This window comes from Sesamum indicum, linkage group LG15, assembly GCF_000512975.1.
Source record: "Sesamum indicum cultivar Zhongzhi No. 13 linkage group LG15, S_indicum_v1.0, whole genome shotgun sequence".
Classification (NCBI taxonomy): Eukaryota; Viridiplantae; Streptophyta; class Magnoliopsida; order Lamiales; family Pedaliaceae; genus Sesamum; species Sesamum indicum.
In genome coordinates, this window is record NC_026159.1 from 6166143 (window position 1) to 6189622 (window position 23480).

Here is a 23480-nt window from a genome sequence, read left to right on the forward strand (position 1 = left end):
GAACTTTGTGGATTTCAATCTTAAGAAGTGCTACAAACAAGAAAATAACATCTTGGAACTACTGCTAAACAACCCAGCATTGGCTATTGAATGTCCTGGCAATGTTGAGACTAAACAGAAATACCTTCACTCAAAAGCAGAACAAACATGGTTTTAGATATTAATTAATATCCTTCATGACCAAAAAAATCAACACAACCTGTTTATACATTCACTACTTACACAAATGGAGTATAAAAATTTTAGGCTTCCTTAATAGATTAATAAATAGACAAAAACAGCTGAATATATCAACTAGTAAGAGGAAAAAGATTAATACAGAGAGGATCACGTTGTATGAGCTCCATGCGTTCGTGATGCCCATATTCCAAACACAAGAAACCAGAATACAAACAAGATAGCCCAGTATCGAGCAGGTCCGTACTTGATTCTTGTCAGCACAAACTGCAAATGCAGAGAGAATATTTATCAGCTGAGAGACGCAATCATAATAATGTCTCACTCAAGACAGCCGAATCAGACTCCAACTTAACAGCAACAAACTACCAACCAAGACCATACCACCTCATCAAAAGAATGCAAACTGCAGACCGAGCAACATTACTATTTGACACTATTTTACTTTGTTCTATATGCACTGCCTGTCTTAGCATCTTCGTCCATATTGAGAAACTGTGCACAGATGATGGCCATATTTCTTCTAATATAATCAATGCAATGATCTGAGAAATTTACTGATCACATTTAGACACTTAAATCCCCAATAGCTCCACAATGTAAATTCAGCATTGTCTCTAAAATTGAACCAACAATAGAGGTTAATACCGAGATGATCCTTCCTGAACCAAATAGAATTTCTTCTTTTTCACATCCTGAACCCACATACTATCAGTGACAAATGCCCAAAAGCAAACCCACCCCTTCCATAAGGTTCACAAGAATGCTTTTCTGAGGTTCAGATCAAATTTACTTCAGCATTTCAAAAAGAAGGAAAGAGATGCATAAGAATCTCTTCAGCTTTTTAAGTTTGAAAGATGTCATGGAACAAATGATTCAACTTCATTAGACAACAAGCATTCAGAGCTGAACTTATCCAATATGTCCCCTTGCATGTGGAAGATCATAATAAGGCATGAAAAATTGTGACATCCTGAAGTATTTTGTTCTTCCATATTTCATCCTTTAAATGTCTTTATTATACTTTTATTTGGTCGAAATGTGGTGAGGACATTCTCCAGGTGTTCACTCTCTAATTCTGAACCAAACAGAAAAACCAAAGTTCAAGAAGAAATAACGACTGCCCCGGTGGCCATCTAAGACTAACCCACAACTGCAAGGGCGGACCGTAAAACTGAAGCATATAACTGACTAGAAACATAATATATTTGAGCATTTGTTGTCTCAATAGATCTTCACAGTGCACATATATGGTAATTATTGAATCTAATTTTTTCATGATTGCTTAATCATTGCAACTCCACTGGGATTCCTATATAATAACTATTTACTATTAATACAACCAAAAAATTAACAAGTAACTGAACTTACAAAACGGAAGAAAACTACGACTGTCAATGCACAGACACCTCCAAGAAGAATATGCAGGCCATTTTTGGCGGTTTTCTGTGAAAGAAGGCAAATAATTCAGCTTAAGCATTCATGAGGGAGAATAACAACACATATAAAAGGAAAATAACTTATTAAGGGGAAACCAGAAACATCATCAAATAAAGTCCAATTAGTCACATAAGTATAAGTTGCTCACAGCTTTAATATTTTCATGCTAGTGAAGAGGAGTTCTATTTCAATGTGATGAAAGTGGGAGCTCATTTTGTCAACATGAAGTGTCTTGATTTAATCGATTTGAAATAGTAGAATAGAAGGGAGTCGTTTTTGCAAGCAAGAATCCCCCTTTTTCTTAAAAAAATCATAAAACAAGAATTTTCTCTTTATCTTGGAGCCCCTGATGAAATTTTTTTACTTTTGTTTGTAATATTAATATATAGTTAAAATTTAAATGGACTGGTCGTACCTATCCAATAATCTAGAATGGAATATGAAGAACTCGCTATTCACTCGGTTTTTGGTTCATAATCATTATGTAGGAGAGATGGCCGAGTGGTTCAAGGCGTAGCATTTGAACTGCCTCTTACTCATTTCCATATGTTGGTCTTGAAGTGAGGATGTGAGCCTAATTCTTACAAATGTGAGGGGCACAAAGTGAGAGAGATCAGTGTGGGAATCAAATGCTTACAAACTAATGAAACAGCCATGAGTAGTAAGTTATTTTTCCACGAGGAACTCATGACTAGCAATTAATTACTTCTATAAATTGCAATCAGTTGTGATTATTTTGTGGTCATGGTCATTTGACAATCGCATTTCTAGTAAAAGAGTTGCAACCTTTAATATCTCAGTGTTAAAAATAGTATTAAGATCTGTTGATTTTTTTTTGGCCGCAGCTTTCATCTTTTCGCTAGGGATAACTGTTTCTCAAAACTGAAATGCACCAAACTTCCATCCCTTCACTGTCGATCTTCTCCATGTTCTTTCTTCTATTCTTCTACTCTTCTACAACAATAGTCCTATCTCCGTCCGTGGGTGGACAAATAGTAAATTGAGGAAGAGGATTAGCAATTGAAGTGGATGATTTTTGGTAAAAACTCAATAAAACCGACAACCACCAAAAATTGTGCAAGTATACCAGCAAAAATAAAGCAAATATCTGCCAAAGTTTGTCATTTCATATGAGTTCTAGAATTCAGTTCGCTTTTCTGCTAACACACATCTCCAACCTAAAGTGAAAAACCCAATCATGTGTCACTACAATTTTTTCATCACTTGTCAAGTAGTGATTAGGGAAGGTTATACACAAATTCGACTAAGTGTTCTGCTGATTACTAAAATTCCTTTTCATTCAAAAAGAAGATAGAAACACAACACAATTTGAACAAATATGGTGATAACTGCCGCTTTGCTCATGGCAATAAGACTTTTATAGGCAAGAAATAAATAAATCAAGTTTTCGAACAATTGAAGATCTATACACACACATGCGTCCACGAGCACCACATAAACACATACACTCTCACATGTTTGAAGGAACGTAAAACTCTACATGCATAAACGGATCCTCGCACCTAAACCGCAAAGAGACTTTTCTTCTAACGTATAAAGTGGGTTTAACTTCATCAGCTCCCTTCTACTTCCTATGATTGTCAGGTATACACAAGTCAGAAATATGCAACATGCAGAAATCAGGATTTATCACTGATTACTCTAACTACCATGTAATGCTACTACAAGTCGAGTAAGCAACACTAGTATACATATAATAGTGTGGACCAGAAGAACAGCAAACAGGAGACAGTAACTACGTGAATACAGGAAAGGTATAGCATGTTCAAGTACCTTTCCAACATGAGGAGCAAGGAGCCATGCAAGGGTAACAGTCAGCAGGCCCGTAGCAAGCAGAATTCCAGTACCCTCTACAGCCCATTTCGTAGCAGTATTTTCAACTGGAGCGACTTCTTCCATGACTGTGTTAGAAGTTGAAGGTTGTTCACTGACCACCTGGGACACAGTGACAGAGTTGTTGTTATGTGGGTTAAACCACAACGAAATTTCACTCAACCTTTGCCTCCGAATTGCAGCAACAGCATCAGGATCTACACCAAAATTTGTTTGGGGTGGTGCAGGATTAGGTTCGCCATTAACGATTCTTTCTCTTAATGCTTCATACTCTTTTAAAGATCCTAATACCTTTTTGAAGTCAGCAGATCTTATGTTTTTTGCGACGGATCCACAAATTTCGCAGACAGTTGATCCATGGTTGATAAACCACTTAAGTGCGCAAGCGTAATGTGATAAAGCAAGGTCATTTTTGCAAGCGCATCCGAGCTCAAATAGCCTGTCTTGGTTGTCATCAAAACCTAATTCTACATCAGCAGTACAAACAAAAACCTCTCCTGATGGGCTAATAAATTCCACCAACTCAGATTCTTTCAAATCACTTCTGCAGTGGGAATTATTTTCAATATTTCCTAAAGCAACTTTCAAATTAGACTTCATCTCCTCATTGCCAGTAATGAGATTGCATGGTGGTGGAGAAATACCCAAGAACCCCAGTGCGACATTTCCCCTTCTATCAGGTTCAACACATTGACAAACTCGACAAGTTGGCAATCCTGCTTCCCTGTCTATGCTATGACGTGAGCCATCATCCCTTGGTTCCCCATTTGCAGTTGGCAAGCAAAATTCCTCACCGACTGCACTAGTTTGATTTGACCTTTCTTTCTCCATCGCTGAGTGCAAGGTTACTCCTATGTAACACCTGCTATGCTGCTGTTATAACAGTATTATCTTTCAATCAACTATATCCATAGCAAACTCTGCCATCGCATATATCAATGAGATGGCAAGCACAAAATCCAGTCCAAATAAAGTTTATACCCAATCTCTCAGAAAACCAAGCATATCAGGTATCTGGCAACATCACATCCTCTAGCTTGCTTCTGAAGAATGATACGTAGTCATGCACTATGGAAACAATAGGCAGTTCCTAGAACACAAATACTTCTGAAATCATCGGCCATGCAAATTGAAGAGAAACAAGATCCTTAATACATTGCAGAAGAAAAAGGAGTTACATGGAATGTTAAGCAATTTAAGAAGTTAAAATGGTCGGTTCTCAGCATACAGAATACATCCATCTGATATCACAAAAAATTGAAATTTTCAGTTTCCTAGAAAATCAGACATGGCAGCTCTACTTATTCACCGTACCTCACCCTCCTAAAAGGAAGGAGTGTGAGAAAAAGATGACATTGCAGTATTAAGGTGTACAAGAATATGTAGACTAAACGTACACAGAAAGTAAGAAGACGTCAAAGATAGTGAACCACACCTGCAATTTTTGTTTAATATTTTCTTTTCCCCAATATATTGGGTTACAAGAAATATTTTTCTGTACATGCAACAGTTTTCACGTTAGCCTCAAGTTGTTCAAGGTACATGGAGCGAAGGTTCCCCAGAGCCATGTGATTTTTTAAAGCACGGGACATATTTACATAAATAAATTATAGATTCATACATCAATATTTTTTAATATCAATAATGCACAAACAATTAAATATAAACACAGAAAATTATTTTAACCATTATATCATAAAAGAACGTTTAAAAAATGCAAGCCATTAAGCAAATCTTACATAATCATTAAAAGAACAAACATAAAAGATCTATCACTGAAAAAGTTAAGTTAAAGGCGAGGCTTGTTGAAGCGTAACCTTGATTTAAAACGGGCGAAGCCAGTTAGCGAAAAAAATTGGGCGAAGCCCAATTTGTTTTCAGCCCAGCCTAAAAAGGGCAGGGCTGAAAACTTAGCGCGCCTTTTCTGAGCCATAAACAAGCCGCCATTTTCTAAAAATGACGCTGAGAGTGCGCCAGGTCATGCGCCATTTACAACTATAGTTAGACTCTGAACATGATTTCTTTCTGGTTCAATTGGATTTGGTAAGGCAAATATCTAATGTACATGTGATCTTTTAACTACAAGTTGACCAGTAGAGCTGAGAGGAAAGAGCTGCTTCCCACGATCTTTAGAAGCTACACATGTTTTCCAAAGGACAAAGATACCGAGCAGTTTCAGCCGGCAAGCTTTAGCAGATGTAATGCTTGTTGGGTTTTATATTCTTCATATTGGGGTTGCCTGGTCGTGTTTTTTATACCTCTGCCTGACTATCAATAGATTTATTCCTTATCAATACTCTAAATACATTTCACTAGTTTGACTTCTAAAAGCTCATCTTGGAAAAAAAAAAATTCCAAGCCTTGCAACTTGATCCACAATGTGTGATTTCCTCTAGCTCTCATCAGTATATCAGTCTGGATCCTTAGAATTTGACCCATTGTACCTTAATTGGCTTACTTGGTTTTTGATAAAACACCACCACAGATGTTTTAAGTGAGGACTGTTTCAATCCAAATTCTGTGACCACAGTTGATTAACTGTGGGCTCCAGAACCATGGAGGCTGACACTTGGTTGAGTTAAGACCTCATTCTCATTTATCAAAGAAGCGATTTGCTTCTAACTTTTAACAGAACTGTACCCAAGGGAATTCTATTTCTTTTTTGCACCAAGAAATATGCAGATTAGAAACTTTTCAATTCGACTTAGATACAAACAGATCAGAAACAGATACTTACAATTCTTTGTTAAGCCATACATAAACTACAAAATATATTGACCTCTTTCTTAAATTTAAACAATTTCATACAAGACAAAAAGGATTCAAGACAAGTATTCCCTCTGATGTTCGGTGTTCCTGCTAAAAGATTTCTATGCATTTTCACTTGCCACAGTAGTACTATCATACAAAGATTAAAATTCATATATAGAGAATTGCCATATGAAAAAATTAACAACAGCTACGACCACTCGAAACTACAACATGTCCATGTAAGCATCTCGGCGAATTGAACTTCTACTGTAAGAGAAAATTAAACAGTACCAGCCTTGACAGGAGTGCAATAAAAAAGCAAAAAGTTGAACAACAACTCAAATCTAAAACAACAAAGTAAACTCCTACAGAAATTCAAAAGCATTAAAGAGTATATTTAGCAGCACCAAAAATTTCATCTATCATGAAGCACAATTATGATGAATTTCAACAAACAAAGTGGTGCTTCTTACCGAACCAAGGCGAAAAGGATATCGAATATATGAATTGAGATGGAATGAGGAAGCAAACCTCAGATAATTAGTAAAGCAAATTGTGTGAAAATGGTATTGGTGGGTGGCCAAGCAAACTCTCTCTCTCCTCACTCCTCTCTCTCTCTCTCATAACTTCCAGTGTGCACTGATGGGACAGGAATAATATATTTTATACGCCTTTTTAGAGGCATCCTCACTCTACCTGTGATTCTTGCATCCACGTCCTTCAACTTTTGTGTATTGACATTTAGACCCCAATTATTTAGGCTTTTTACAATTATCTCCTATATTAATTGTTTTGCAGTTATAGGTCGTCCTTTCAATAGTAATTATTATTAATTATATCATTCTCCTCTAGAAAATTTAAGTTTCTAACTTTATTTTAAAATTTAAAATTTAGAATTTTCATGTGGAGCATCATGTATTCGGTTCAGGCCAGACTAAATAAGTAAAGAATGGATTAAATTTGAATGGACAAACTGAATACATTGGTGTGAATAATTCAATTTACAGGACAAATTATTATAATCGAATTTTGCGTCTGTAATATATATCAAATCAAAATTTTAGTTCAATGTTTGGTACTAAATATCAAACCCAATCGCAACCAAACCCCAAATCGAGGAGCCTAATTAGGCGGCAAACATGGGATCGACTCAAAAGTAGCGCCATGAAGAGATCCTATGTGGCCGAATCAGCATTAGTCGCCTAAGTAAGACGCAAATCGGGTCCGGTCAAGAGTGACCCGTATCTTGAATTTTGAAAATTTTGATTGGAGGAAAATTCTCTCTAAAATACAGGAAGATATTATCATGATATCTAGGGGACATCCCCATCCATAGTGGATGACTTTACTAGTAGGAGTGATCCCTGTATTAAAAAGACATCTCCATCCTCGAAGGACATGGGATTTACACAGATGTGGGATATTTCTTAGTCCGAGTCCTCAAGACTATGTTTGTTTTTATTTTTAATTTATTTTCGAGACAAGTCAAAACATACCCAATGTTTGTCATCGAAAACACCTTATTTATGTGTTTTAAACTGTTTTAGCACAAATACTTACATATATATACACATATATAAATATATATAAAAAAAGACATGATTTGACAATGATTTGATAATAAATAGTAATTTTTGTCTCCCAAAACACAACATTAAACATACAATACTTATTTTAAATTATCTCCAAAAACAAATCCAAACATACATACTATTTCAATACACACTTATTTATCTTTGTTTTTCTCTCTCTATCTTCACAAAACACAACAAAACACTCAAAAAACGAATCCAAACATTATGCAAGAGTCCAACCTTATCACCATGGTTAGCGAAAGCTACCAATAAATTTTGAACTACTTTTCCTAAGATAGCGTACTTTTCAATTACATTTGTGCACAAGAAAACTAGCATCCTGTTATATTTGCACAACCTTATTGCTTTATTATTTATATTTCTTTATTAATATCTTGATTTGAGCGTTGAAGTGCTAACAAGAGTTTTACAGGTTTTTGTTCTGAAACTTGCAAAACAAAGCCAACAAATATCAAGTTGAATTGTTCAAAAGGAGCATTTTTTGCTCACAACAATCGCAATGAATTAATAATAACTATTATCTAGTAAAAGTTCCGGATAAAATTATCATTCAAATAATTAGAAATACATATATATTTTAATAACAGTCTACTGACAATAAATAACTTTTGACATTGTTGTGACACGGCTATATTGTTACAATAGATATGCCATTAGTTATATATAGTGATAATTTATGATACTTTTTGTCTCGACTAATTCTACAACGACAATATCTGAATTATTGTAACTTAAATGTACATTTAATAATAATCTTAAAATTATCTATTGATGTTTATTCAAGAAAAAATCCAAACAGCCCACTGCGATATAGAAAGTAAAAACCGCATTGCAAAAAAAAAAAAAAGTTAATTTCTTTTATTTTTTATAATAATGCAAAAAAACTCGCTATTAGCTAATGGTGTAATGCGGGCCTTGTGCAACTTTACATGATTTTTCAATAAAATATTCTTTTTTACCTAAATTTATATATTTTTGGATATACTTTAAATATAATCTACAATCCATATTTTGGATAATATTCTTATATTATATGATAAAAATAAATAATCCAGATTTAACTTAAAAATTAAAAATTAAATCTTATGTGATTCAAAGTAAAGGTACAAATTTAACAATCCCGTTATTTCACCTGATTTAATCTGCTCTTCAATTTTAAAATGAGTATATACTATTAAGGCTCGTTTGGTTCGTATAATTATGCATGATAGACAATCATATCGTGCATAATTATAAATTTGATTTTTAATACTAAAGTTTGGTGTTAATATCTTATCAATACTAATTTATGAGACTATTCCATTGATTATTACATTTAATATTAAAATATTTTGTTATGTAAACGCTCTCTCACTCTTTTCACTTTTTTCATGAAAATCACTTTTTTCACGAAATTAAGTTGGAGTTAACTTTTTTCACTTGTTTTTACTTGTGAAAATACATACATAGTTAAAAGAACGTCCTTTAATTTAATAATGACATGTAATAAAAAAATATTACTTTATTTTTTTAACTTTTAAAAAATATTTGAATTTTTGATTAGTTATTAAATTTCAAAAAGTAAATCTCTGGCATTCTTTTATAATTTGAAAAAAAAAAAGTAAATATTTACACTTCATTTATCCGATTTATTTTCTGCAGCACCTACCGGTCTCTCTAGGGGTTCTACCTGGGAAAGACTTCGTGGGGTCATTTTGATTCCTCTTCTAAATTAAGCCTTTTGGGGGCACCATAGACCTTGAATTCCTTTCTTTATTTTGGAACACTGGAGCCTTTTTGGGGTTAGGCTATTTTCATGGACATGAGTTATATTTTGAAATAATGGAATTTGAATTTAAAAAAAAGATTCGAAGAAATATATCAATATTGAAAAAAAAAGTTCAAATTTAGATATGAAGAATTTGAAATTTTTTGAATTAAAAATCGTTCAAACAAATTAAATATATATATATATATATATATGGCAAGGGATATAAAATTCACTATTCCAAATATAGCCCAAATAAATAAAAAAATTAATATTTGGAATTTGAAATCCATAGTTTTAGTCAATCAGTCAAACTGCAGTGGAATAGAATTTAAAATAAAAAATTTAATTGGACCAATCTACACCTATATTGTCACTTATAATATTCCATATTCTGCTAATTTGATTCATATTTAACTTTTTTCCCAAATAAAGAGTGATTTTTCATAAACTTGTTGATTTACAAAATCACATTGTGTTTAATTTATTCATTTTCATTTACATTTACAACTAATAAATAGGTAAGAATCCTAATTTACTACAACTTGCTATAAAAGTGAGAGCATTAATTGGAAAGTTATGAACACTCACCATAAATACCACAAACCAACATTCTGATTTTTTCCCCAATTTATCACATCATCAACTTTACTACGTACCCTAAAAATAAATAAATAAAAGTTCCCCTTAAAGTATTAATTAATATATATTTTTTTTCAAAAGAGACAACGCGTTCCCTGAATTTTAGGTGAAATGACGATATTACCCTTTAACGTCAAAGACGACCTTTTTTTTTTTTTTTTAATGGTTAGGAGTTCGCGTTGCCTTTTTAGTATCTATATGTGGTTTTTGTTTGTTTTTTAAAAGGGGGTAAAACATAATTAACTCGAAAAAAAATAGACAAAAATAAAAGAGAAAAAATTCAATTTTTTTTGGTATATATATATATTCAATTAATATATGAATATAATTAAAAATAATAATAAAAATATCTATTCGGTCAATATAACTCATATAAAATGAGACAAAAATTTACATATATGGTTGGACTTGAATCTAGTTGGATAATTAATAAATGTGGAGAGATCATAACCGTTGATCTGTGAATGGATGTTCATAAAATCGGTGGTAAGGAATAACTCTTTCAAATCCTGTACCAGTTATTACAGTAATCCGGTTTAAATCCCTAAAATCTGTCATTTTATTGCATCTACGTCCCTTCACCCAATCTAGTAATGCCACGTCAACTGGGGTGCCTACGTGGCCCTCAGTCCCACCAGTGCTATATAAGTAGCCCCTCATGCAATTGTTCTTCCTCTGTCTCACTCTGCCCCCTCCTCACATGCAAGAAGAGTCTCTGTGAGAATTGAGCGAGAAAGTTCAGTTCACACATTTCTAGAGAGAGCAAGGGGAGTGTTTTTTGGCGATGGCGGCTAGGATTTGGAGTGGGTTGCTGGTGGTCTCGGTGGCGCTTGTGGCGTTGCTGAATGTGTCGCCGGTGGCGGCGGAGGATGAGGTGGAAAAGGTGTTGACTTTGGACCATTCGAATTTCTCGGAAGTCGTGTCGAAGCACAGCTTTATCGTCGTTGAGTTCTATGCCCCTTGGTATGGATGTAGATGCATGTATCTTCGTCTTGTTAGCGCTTTCAATTTGCTGTAACTTGATTTGATTTGGTTCGATTCGTTTTGTTTTTCGTTGTGTGATGTGGGTTTGGATCGTTTTTGGGTATCTGTGAGCGTGGAAGATGAAAATATAGAATTTTTTTGTTCGTGTTTGTTTGTGTGTTACGCATTAAATGTTGTACACCGCGCAGCCGGAGTTGTACCAGTCTTGGATGGCTTAGATATTTTTCTTGACTTGTCCTTTCTCTATTTTAATTGGGTTTTTAATTTTTTATTATTATTATTAATTTTTATGATTTAGGTATTAATTTAATGTCTTTAGAAAACTGCACAACTTCTATTTATAAGAATGTCTCAAAGCTTTAACCCCCCCCCCCCCCCCCCCCCCCTTATAATTTACTGTCTATAAGGGAAATGCACAATTTGGGCCAATGATGAATTATTGATTTTGTTTTTCTTTTGGTCCCCTTTCCATTCTCTTCTTTGTTTGGTGGAATTTCATTGTTACAGCTAGAGTAAAAAATACTGAAAATTTCATGCACCACCATATGTTCTTTATGTGTCTTACTTCTGTTAATCTGAAAATGGGATTACTTATTTTTCGTTGTTGCATCTAGGACAAATTTAGATCATCAATGGACTCGTTACATTGTATCATGTGATGTTTGTATGAAAGGTTCTCTCCTTTGTGAATAAGTCATTTCCTTTGTTTCACTCTTGTAACAGGTGTGGCCACTGTAAGGCTCTTGCCCCAGAGGTAACCCTTGCATTTCTCTACTAAACTTCCTTTTTATTTTCCACTCTCTCCTTTTATGTGTCAGTAGTTATAGCTTTTGAGCTAACTCTTTTGATTATCTTCATTTCCTTAGTATGAAAAGGCTGCATCTATATTAAGCAGCCATGAGCCCCCCATTGTTCTGGCAAAAGTTGACGCAAATGAAGAGAAAAATAGGGAATTGGCCACTGAATTTGAGATCCAGGGTTTTCCTACCATTAAGATCTTAAGAAATGGGGGGAAAAGCATCCAAGATTACAAGGGCCCTCGTGAGGCTGATGGTATTGTTGATTACTTGAAGAGACAAGTTGGTCCTGCGTCTGCTGAAATTAAATCAGTGGAAGATGCTGCGAGTCTTGTTGATGAGAAAAAAATTTCTATCGTAAGTTGTTCAGTTTCTTTTTCTCTGACAAGTCTGTCTTCTTTTCTCTGTTTTATCTAAGCAGTTCTTGATTTGTTATATTTGTTTACCAGGTTGGAGTTTTTCCAAAATTGTCTGGAGAGGAATTTGAGAATTTCACTGCTTTAGCTGAGAAGTTGCGGTCCGACTATGACTTTGGTCATACACTTGATGCTAAACTCCTTCCTCGGGGTGAACCAGTCAGCCAACCAACTTTGCGCTTGTTTAAGCCTTTTGATGAACTGTTTGTGGATTCCCAGGTATTCCTTGATTATATATTTCTTTCGTTCTTTCTTTTTCCACTCCATTTATGTTCTAGGTTGGAGAGCATGTCCACTCTGCGGTTGTTTATTTGTAAAAGTGGCACTTGAATTGTTCTATTCCAGGATTTTAAACTTGAGGCACTGGAGAAATTTATTGCAGAATCTACAATTCCAATTGTGACTACATGGAATAGTGATGCCAGCAATTACCCGTATATCAACAAATTCTTTGAGAGTTCCAATGATAAGGTACTCCGCAACTTGTATCTAAAATATGAATTGTAAATAAATTTGCCAATCCATTCCGCTCTGTGGCTAACTCTTGTGTGAAGAGTTTCACAATGTCATTGAGCATAGATACTTGAATACAGTATAATAATCCAAGTCTAACTTGTCTGCATTGAGGGAGCAATTTTACATTCAAACACGATCCGTATTGTGCAAAATGAAGTTTAGCTAAATATCTTATATCACTATCAGTCTCAGATACTGGATAGCATTAAAAGTTTCAGATTCTGGTATTTTTAATGACTTTTTTACTATCTAAAGACATTACATCCTTACAGAATATATGATAGTATTATTTTGTGAATAACTAAATAAGTTTCTTGCTTTTCAAATGTGACAGTGCGGGTTATTTCTAATATTTTTGGTTTTCTGGAGGTCTTTTTTTGAAGGTTGACTTAATTTAATATGGAAAAGTTTGAATGATACTGTTAAGAGCTTTGTCTAAACTATATTGACATTTTTACAATTAATTAACTCTCCCAGGTAATCTCTTCTGATTATGGTAAATCTAGTGCTGTAAAATTGATATGGAATTTATTGTGCTTTGGGTCCTCAATGCTGTCATTGTTCTATTTTGATTTGATAAACATATTGCATTGTGGGACACCATTTATGCTCTTATTGATATTATGTTGCCTGGTTAACCTTTTAGAGCATTGCTCATAGTATGTTATGGCAAGGATTTTTACTTATCTAAGTGATTTGGCGTGTCCAGGCCATGCTTCTTGTAAACTTCAGCAAAGAGCATGACGCTTTCCAGTCAAAATATAAGAATGTCGCAACCCTTTACAAAGGGAAGGGCATAAGTTTTCTGTTCGGTGATGTCGATTCCACTCGAAATGCTTTCCAGGTTGCCTCTTTTTCCATACACCTCTTGATTTCCCCCCCTTTTTTTTCCTTCCCCTTCTATTGTCTCCTCTTGACGGGAGTACCAGATTTGACATGTAAATATTACCCTATGTGTGGATGGCAGTACTTTGGACTTGAGGTGGAACAGGCACCTCTGCTTATTATCCAGAAACCTGATGGGCAGAAATATCTCAAAGCAAACATAGAGCCTGATCAGATTGAATCATGGCTGAAAGATTACACGGTAATTGCTCAATCTTTTGCCTAATAGTTGAATTTGGCAGTTCAAGTATTTATAATTGGAGCTGCCAGCATCTGGCTCTTTCATGGGAGAGCTTAGTTACATCTTGTCAGTGGTTGGCTAAATCTCATATGTTTCTTTTTTCCACTTCAAATGGTGAAAGGCTGGGCTGGTGGAGCCATTTATAAGGTCAGAGCCTATTCCAGAAACCAACAATGAACCTGTAAAGGTGGTTGTTCGTGACAGCCTGCAAGACGTGGTTTTCAACTCTGGAAAGAATGGTGCGTACACAACTATTATTTTTGTCTTTCTTTTCATAGTAGTGGAATACATAAGCTTTGAGACTCATACATTTGGCTATGTAGATTATACACTTTATAATTTCGCCATATATTGTTTATGCTGCAAAAGCAGTTGCTGCTGCTTCTATTTTTCTTTCTTTTTTTCCACTGGTCTTGTATACATATTTTTCTGTTCTATTGGAATTACATATTTAGTACTTGTTTAAAACTTAGACTTTTTTTTTAAAAGAAACAATGGATCTCTTCTACAATGCATTGACCTTTGGTTTTGATGGCTTTTTACAGTGACTGCACCTATCTGTATACTGTGGTTCGAATTGTTGTAATTGTAAAAACTTTGATTCTACAGTTCTGCTAGAATTCTATGCACCTTGGTGTGGACACTGCAAGCAGTTGGCTCCAATCTTGGAAGAAGTTGCTGTCCACTTTGAGAATGATCCAAATGTTGTAATTGCAAAATTTGTAAGATCTCCTCTCAATATCTTGATTACATTCTGCAGCTGATGCTTTTGGTCTGATACTGGTGACATTGCCTATATAATACTATGTGAAAAGTTGCGATATCCAGCCATTTGACTGAAGTCATATAGACTCTGTCAATTGATGTCCATGCTTGTGTTGTTCGTCTTCGAAATAATTCATTTAGGTCTGACCTTTTTTTGCGTTAAGATTTATGAACCTTCTAGTTGCATTTGAACTCTTACAAAATTGAAGGGGAACCATTTTTGTTTTACTGTAATAATCTTCATTATCTCTTCTCAGGATGCAACTGTAAACGATGTCCCAGGCGACACCTTTGACGTCCAAGGATTCCCGACTGTGTACTTCAGGTCTGCGAGTGGTAACTTGTCGCAATATGAAGGGGATAGGACAAAGGAAGATATCATTAGCTTTATTGAAAAGAATCGGGATAAGCCAGCCCAATCAACTTCAGCCAAACCAGATTCGGGAATTTCTGAAACCATCAATGCAGATTCTGTCAAGGATGAGTTGTAAAGAGGTAGGCATTTGACCACCCCCCCTCCCCCCTTTCATTTTTGGTAGCTTTACAATTGTTGGTGTTTATGTCCGTTCATCTGACATCCACGGTTTTCTTCATGCAAGGTTGTACGAAATGAGGTCGACTATGATGCAGCGGATTTTATTTAGTTTTGGCAGGTGCCTTTCGTCTTCCGTCCTCGACTTTTCTTGGTCAAATAAATCGGGTGTTTACCCAGTACTACTTGTAGGCAAGAGTTACTGGTTCTCTGCAGTTAGGATGAGATCCAAAGCATGTAGTAGACTTAATAAATTATCGACAATCATCAGAACCTCAAGTAATAGAAAAATTTTGAGTGTTGTTGCTCCTTTTGTATCTTCACATTTTTGTCTTCAGCTTTCCCCAAATGCTCTACAAATAGAATACATGCTTTCTCAGGGAGTGTTGCAAAAAACACCTGCTTGTAATGTTACGGTCTCGTTACTCGAACAAATTCCATTTTGCTACAGAAGATCGTTATGGGAACTGCCTCCATTCCTGGTTTGTGATTGGTTGCTTGTTTGTACTATAAATCAATTACATGATAAGCACAATAAATCAATGTGCTTCATACGAATTCCGACTAAAACCTAGTCTAGAATCAAAGGATCGATTAACAAATTTCTCATGATATTAAGGTAATTCAAACAAAATCTAGAAAACCGTCAGAAAAATACATAGCTTTATGTAACAGAAGACCCGACCTGGAAAAAAGATCATACTGTAGATATATATCATCAAACCAAACAGCAACGATATATCTAGACGTATTCGAACCACTTCTCAGCTACCTCACAGTTGCAGTTTCTTCATGGCTGCTGTACTCCTGTACTGGTAGTTCGCCTTCATCAGTGCTGCTGGCTGTGACCATTTTCGCTATGTTCGTTTCGTCTAGCATCCCGTTTTTTACCCCATTCATGAACCCTCAAGTGCAGCTCTGCAGCAGCGATCAAGAAATACACCCCCTGTATTGGACTCAGAATATTCAGCACCTCTTTCAGCGTTTTCAGCCTCAATCCATCAGCCCTCTGCAGAACTTCCACCAATCCTTCCTCCTTAGGCGCCAGCGTCTCATCAACTCGCTCCGTATCCATCGCCTGATCTACCTGCCCCTCCCTCATCATCTCTGTCACCACATGCGTAAGTTCAACCATCGACGAGTCAGCCACTGTCTCCTGCTGCTTCGCCAGCTTCTCAGTGATGTCCTTTTCCTCCCTTATAGTCTGCTTCTGCAGTTCATTCACCTGGTCCAGCTGACTTGGTGATAGATCCCCCAAGTCACCTGTGCTCAGGCCTTGTAGCAGCTCAGTAAGCCTGGCCTCCAGCTGCAGCCCAGACTTGGAATACAGCAGGTGGAACGTCATGCTGGGCCGCCACCCTCCTATCCACATAAACGCATCCTCCAGGCTGCTCCTCCACGAGGGGTTGAACATGGACAGGACGTCGCTTTTCGCCCACCTCGATTTCGCCCTGTAGTAATGTTCGTAGTGCTGGATCACCCGTTCAAGAAGCGGACGTAGAGTTCTATCCTGCACATCCTCCTCAACTGTGGTTCCATCATCCTGCCTACATCCCCGCCCCCGCCGCTCCTCATACTCCCTGGCGGCCGAGATAAGTTCTTGCAGGTGCTGGTCCTGCTCAACTATCCAGCACTCAAAGAACTTATGGAACGACTGCGTTCATGGAGTCCATTCCGGATTACCTGTGTCATGTATGTGACGCTGTTGGGAAGGTCCGACATAGGCTCGATACTCTTCCCCGTAGATACTTATAACGAAAACCAGCAAAACAACGGCACCAAAACCAGATTTTCTTGGATGGTATTAGTGTAGGAAACCCCCTGATGGATTTATGCTTATATAAGAGCAGGTGAGATAAGAAACCAAGAATGTGGTCTCGGAATTCCGGGTTCTCGAGAGTAGTTCACTGTATCTGGAGAAGATCCAGCGGCGAGTAGGAAGAGGGTTCGAGATGTGATGAAAATTGGTGATGTTTTTAAGTAATTTTTCTCGTATTTGTGTTGGATCCACTTGGTGAGTGAGAGACTGCGGCTGGAAGCGGTCCTATTGCCATTTTCTTGTATAGAAAAATTGGAGAGATGTTGATGTTCGTCACACTCTTCAACAGTTGTAGTTTGTAGGATATGAGAAAAATAATGTTTCTTACACTGTCTTATTACTTCATCCCCTTTTTCTGCTTATTGTCATTTTCTCTTTCTTTTCCTTTAAATAGAAAACGCCCCGCACCCAATTCCTACTTCACTTCTTATAAGATATTTTTACTTAAGGTAAAGTAGGTTAAGTAGGAAAACTGAAGTCACCCATTAGGGCGTAGGGTCACTGAATTGGGTGAACAACTGGGATGGTTTGATAGTTTCGCTTTCAAGACATTCTTAAGCCCGGGATGGGGGAAAGCCAAGTTGTGGTTAAAAAGAAAAAGTATCGTCGACGTACTTGAATTTGTCATAATTATAAATATTTTTTTATTATTTAAAAAATTACAAGTATTTTTAAATTAATGATCGTCTAATAAATACCGACGAAATTGTGAACAAATTTGTTAATTAAAGAGATGGGTATTTGTGAAAGACAAATATATATATGAGGGCATTTTAATCAGTATACATTTTGCTAAAAAAAGTGTAGTTTCTCCATAGTTTAGAGTCTTAATATATAGTTTTAGCTAATGGATTGGACATGAAAAAGTGGGAAGAGAAACAGAGCTGTTGAAAGAGGAGAAACAATAGGGTAAGTGAGTTTGTTTTGTTATTTTATAGGATTAAACTTCAAAGATAGGTGAAATATTCATTGGATTTGATTATATATGAATTAATTACACAATAAATAAATACATTTATAATGTGATTGGTGTCCATTTTAGAAAGAATAAGCAATTATATGACGAGTATATCGAATTTTATTGTACAAATAATTGGGTTCGATCAAATCAAGTTTACTAAGATTTTTTTTTTCTCAAAAATAAGTGTCTTTTTTCAATTATGCCCTCACCTAAGACTATTTGTGTTTTGTAAACAACATTAAGTATTCCCGGCGTTTGTTTCTATTTAACAAATAGACCCCATTCGTTAGTTAAAATTAACTGAATTTATTGATATTAGCAAAAATATTAAATAAAAATTAGGGTAAATTACAAAGACCTCCCCTAAAGTTTGGTATAATTACTAATATTCCTTGTTATTTGGAAAATTATAAATAACCCCTAATATTTCATGAAATTATGTAATCATTGGATGGATGTATGAAATTGTCAACTTTGCCCTTACAATTTTTTTTAAATAAAAACTTATTAAAATGATAAGAATGGGAATTTCTTAAAAATTATAAAAAAATTATCCACTTAATCCAAAAAACTAAAAAATTTTAAAAGTAAAAAAAATTATAATTTTTAATCTACAAAGGCATTTTGGTCAGTTTACCACAAAAAATTGATGAAAACCTAGTGGATTGGAATAATTGTTAGACGGTCACTAAAATAAGGGGGTATTTGTAATTTTTTAAACAAGAAGAAGGTATTCAGAATTATGTCAAATTTTATGAGAGGTCGTAATTTACCATAAAAATTAATATTGCACCAGATTGACTTATTATTTACCTATTGTAAGTCAAACAAATCTTTTCTGGTCAAGATACCTTTATAAATATATTTTTCACATTCATCATCGTGTGAATATGTATAAGGATAATTTGATCATAAAATATTTATTTGTCCTGCAGTAAGTGAGTAATAAGTCAATAGGAGATAAATATATTTTATTCAACTTTTTTTATTAGTGTCAGCAAATTCGGTGAAGTTTAATTAACGAAAGGATTTATATGTTACACAGAACAAACATCAGGGTACTAAATGAAATTTTTCAAATTACAGAAAGTCTACATGTAACAAATTTTCCATTATAAAATAGTATAAAATATATGACAACCTTCACAAATGACTGATCTTGCTAAGAAAAACATACTGAGTGAACAATTTCTCATTTGAAATTCTTGGTATGAGTTGCCAATGGCATTAGGTAACACATTGGGGCCAAAATTGCTGACGTTGGGCAAGAGCAAAATAGGGCGGGGATTCAATGCAACTAGAGAAGCACTTTTTTGGCTAAAAACAAATGTTTGAGTAGAGAAAATCACTTTTAAGGTTACATATATAGTGATGATATCAAACAACTTTCATTTCCAAGCATTAAATAAATGGAATAGGATTACATCATCCACGCTCCCCCAATTGGGCGAAAAATTTATTTTATTTGTTGTATACTAAAAAAAGAAACCTTGAGTTGTTTTTGATATGATGAATCTGGGGTTTTGCTAAAAATCTAAAATAAACGAATTTTAAATTTTATAATAGATGAATGTGTTAAGTTATTAAAAAACTTTTCCATCATAATAATAAGAGTTAATGGTTATAATAACAATTATTTTGTAAAAGTTGCCCTTGTTATGGGAAGTTTGTAGAAATTTGTACTTTCTGATGAGTGGTTAATTAATATAAAAATAATAGAAAAGTGATTATCACATAAATATTAAGTGTTTTAAAATAATAGCAATAGCGAGGTTATTTTGCAAAAAATTCTAAAAAAGTGATTAGTTCTAAAAAGAAATAGAAGAGTGGTTGCGTATACATATAAAAGAAATTATTAAAATGCTTTATCTCCTTGTGTTTTGTTGAAATAGTTACAAAAAAAATCCTGTATTTTCGAAATAGGCGAAAAGCCCCTTTGTGTATTGTAAAACTTAGCAAAAAACACATCTTCCGTCAGTAATTAATGGAAGGTGCACTACACGCACTTATTGTGCCTTTGGGGGTGCCTTTTAGCTGTTTTTGACCTTATATTTTGATATTTTTAATTAAGATACCCTTATAATGTTGATATATTTTTACTTGTTTTGAGTGATTTTTGTGCTGAGTTTTATAAAATACCCTTACGCACGTATATTTTAGCCCGAAATCCCACATACGTGCGTAATATAGTTGAAGAATTTAAATTTGAAATTATCCAAATAAATTCAGAAAACTTAATACGTAGAATTTAAAATTCATAAATCCTTTAAAATTTTTCAATCCAAATAAAACTTAAATTTTTTTTATTGGAAAATATGAATCTTATGAGTTAAGTAAGATGAGGATGTTGAGTGCAGTTGGTGTCTGAATTCTGAAATGGTATGTATCTAATTTGTGATTGGGACAAAGGAAAATTGCATAATTTAAAGAGTGGGCGGTTTTAGTTTGTGGGGATAAAGGACATATGTAAGGATTGCACTTCCCTTTTGCGGCGGCGTATCTTTCTCTGCCATTCTAACACCTCTTCAACACACACCATCTCTTTCTCATCCTCTTCTAGAATATGAGGGTGTTTGAATAAATTTAAATCTTATTCACTTTCAAAACTATTTTTGTCATGCTTCAAATGATTTTTTAGCCATGTTAAATGTATTATTAGTCACGAACTGGTAAAAATCACAATCAGCAATCGTTGTATGGCCGTGGTCAATGATTTTTCATTACGGTTAAATAATTTTTAACTATGATAATTATCATGTTTAAATGTTATATTTCTTTTCTAAACTTTATTATTTGAAAATTTATAAATATCTCTCTAATTTTAACATTCACCTAACAATGAGCCCATTTCGTTAGTTCTCAATTTATTCGATGGTCTTTAGGATTATAACTTATAATTTTCTATATCTTTTAGATTCTTTTTTAAAAAAATATGGATCAATATGCCCTATGGATTATTTACTTTACCCATTTTCAGATTTTTTTAAAAATATTTTTTAAATGTTCTTTGATGAGGGGCGATATTTGTAATAATAGGGGATATTTGTAATTATATTAAATTTCAGGAGAAGTAGTTATTCGATTACAAGTAATAGGGTGCTACCTCATGATCTTGAAGATTTACACAAATGCTTTGAACTCTTTTGGTTAATCATGAAAACAATCAAAATTTGCGTCTCTTATATTCAGATCGTACCAGGGTGGGCTCAACTCGACTTGAGCTTGGTATTTACAAATATGTAATGACCATCTGATCATCTGTGGATCAATGATTTACATGAAGCATACAATCAAGAACATCTGTAAATACTAGGATTCCATGGTCAGTTACAATTTTTGACACATTAAATGTTTTCACGACCTTCACCTTCTCTTATTTAGGACCTTATGGGCTTAAACATCTAAAGGCAATAACTAGAACCTTTCTGGTGTATTTTTACGTTTTCTTACCTTACAGACAATACTACAAGATTTTTAAATTACCTGAACATCTGGACCTTCATATATATGAATCAGACTCATGTAAACTTTCTAAATTCAAACACACATCAATAAATAACAAACATAGTTTTTTTTTTTTTTTTCTTGGAGGAAGTAATAAACATAGTTAAATAGTTTTTATGCTTGTACAATAAAGGTGGTCTAGAAAACTTCCTTATACCTTCAAAACCTTTAAAAAATCCTTAATTATAAAATTTCAATCAAAATGAACAAAAATGTCCTTATTCCTTAATAAAATAAATAACATTCATTTTAAAGAAAGAAAATATTTGACAATGATATCCAAAAAAGAATCAGAAGACCCTGAAATCAAATTATAGGAAGAATTAAATTAATTCAAAGAATTGTTGGAAAGAGGTCTTTTTCCTTAAAATTATTTATAAATAATTTGATTCATGAAGGCTTTACATTTACAGTGTTTGATTTTGTCTATATTATTAATTTCATACTAGTAATATCTTTGTCTATTAATATAATGTGTTGCTAATATTTATATATTTGTTTAAAGTTACAATATAGAGAAAACTGCTACACTATTTAATTTTTTGAAACTCAGAGGGAATTTTTGCCTTTAATTCAATTTTTCTAAATTTTTTATTTAAACTTTCAATTTTAAAATATTCTTTTTTTTATTTCTAATACGAATAGTGGCAATAAATTATGAGCCATCAACTATGTATCAAATTTAGTAGAACAAATAGGTTTTAAAGTCAAACTTTATAATTATAGTAATTAAGAAAACTAATATGCTGAAAATTACATATTAACAATAAATAAATAGTCCATAAAAAAATATAATTTGATAAGAATAAACAAATAAAATTGTATGTTGTGATTCTGACAAATGTTTGTGTGTGTGGAAAATTGAAGAAGGTACAGTTGGCTATTTTGTTTTGTTCTTTCTTGGGATATTAATATAAAGACTTGTTTGGCTTTCACATTTTTGAGGTCCATGCTCTCTCTCTCTCTCTCTCTCTCTCAATCTCGGCCTTTGCGGCGGCGGCGTATCTTTATCTGGCTTTGTAACACTCTGCACCAAATACAGAGGATCTGCGGACATGATAAAGGAAATGCAGTTGGGCCAGTTTGCAAAGCCCATCCCCACATTTCTCTTTTCTCTGCTCTAATTGGAATATCATATCCAGAACTTGAATACATTCAGCTCTTTTGCCAAACAATGACTAATTGTATTTTGGATAATCTTTAAAAAAATAATTGATAAAATATGCTAGATCAGACTATGATTTTGTTCTATTTTCTTTTTTTAAGTGTACTTGGAATATAGGGATGTGATTATTTATTTTTATCTGAAAATGATATAGATTTACTTAATTTTGATATCAAATTAACAATAACATTTCATGTGCAAGATATAGATTATACTCAGATTTTTAGTTAATTTTTAACCTACACCTTACTTAGTGATTACATTTTTTTTTATTATAAATAAGGATAAATTATAGCTCTTCTTAAATTTAGCATAATTACACATACCCCTTATTGTTTAAAAAATTATTGATCTCTTTCTAATTTTTACAATCATCTAACAATTAGCAAATTCGCTACTCTCCGTTAAATTCCTTTCTATTTTTTTATGTTAAACTAACCATAATGTAACTATAGACTATTAATTATAATTACACTTATTTTTTAAAAAAAAATTATGAACCAAATAGATAATATTTTTATTTTTCCATTCACCTCGTCCAACTTTTTACATTTTCTTTAATGTTCTTGAAAAAAGAATACAACAAGTATATTCCAACCCTTCCAAAAATTACATAAGTTCATCATATATTAGAGTACTTATAATTTTTTAAATAACGAAAGAATATTCGCAACTATGCCAAGTCCCTA

General features: G+C 33.9%; 3 protein-coding genes across 10 annotated transcripts; 1 reads left to right on the forward strand and 2 right to left on the reverse strand.

Annotated features, from left to right (window-relative positions):
- Positions 134-6867, reverse strand: LOC105178046. 8 transcript variants are annotated; one of them, XM_011101390.2, is made up of 5 exons: positions 6754-6867; positions 4453-4561; positions 3412-4344; positions 1549-1623; positions 134-444 (listed from the first exon to the last, which is right to left on the reverse strand). In XM_011101390.2, the coding sequence occupies exons 2-5, from the start codon at positions 4474-4476 to the stop codon at positions 328-330; spliced, it is 1149 nt and encodes a 382-aa protein (XP_011099692.1). In that variant the 5' UTR covers positions 4477-4561; positions 6754-6867; the 3' UTR covers positions 134-327. The 8 variants fall into 8 exon arrangements, with proteins under 8 accessions (XP_011099692.1, XP_011099693.1, XP_011099689.1 ...); XM_011101391.2 differs by having other exon boundaries at positions 4453-4514; positions 6696-6856; XM_011101387.2 differs by having other exon boundaries at positions 6696-6856.
- On the forward strand, positions 10874-15665 carry LOC105178047 (protein disulfide-isomerase-like). Its single transcript, XM_011101394.2, has 11 exons — positions 10874-11169; positions 11914-11944; positions 12057-12344; positions 12437-12622; positions 12749-12874; positions 13629-13763; positions 13887-14006; positions 14167-14284; positions 14655-14767; positions 15068-15305; positions 15410-15665. The coding sequence occupies exons 1-10, from the start codon at positions 10991-10993 to the stop codon at positions 15299-15301; spliced, it is 1530 nt and encodes a 509-aa protein (XP_011099696.1). The 5' UTR covers positions 10874-10990; the 3' UTR covers positions 15302-15305; positions 15410-15665.
- LOC105178373 (protein DELAY OF GERMINATION 1-like) lies at positions 15532-17002 on the reverse strand (the record flags this gene model as incomplete). The annotated part of the gene is made up of 1 exon (XM_011101837.2): positions 15532-17002. A coding segment is annotated over one exon (831 nt), but the record flags the coding sequence as incomplete, so codon positions are not given.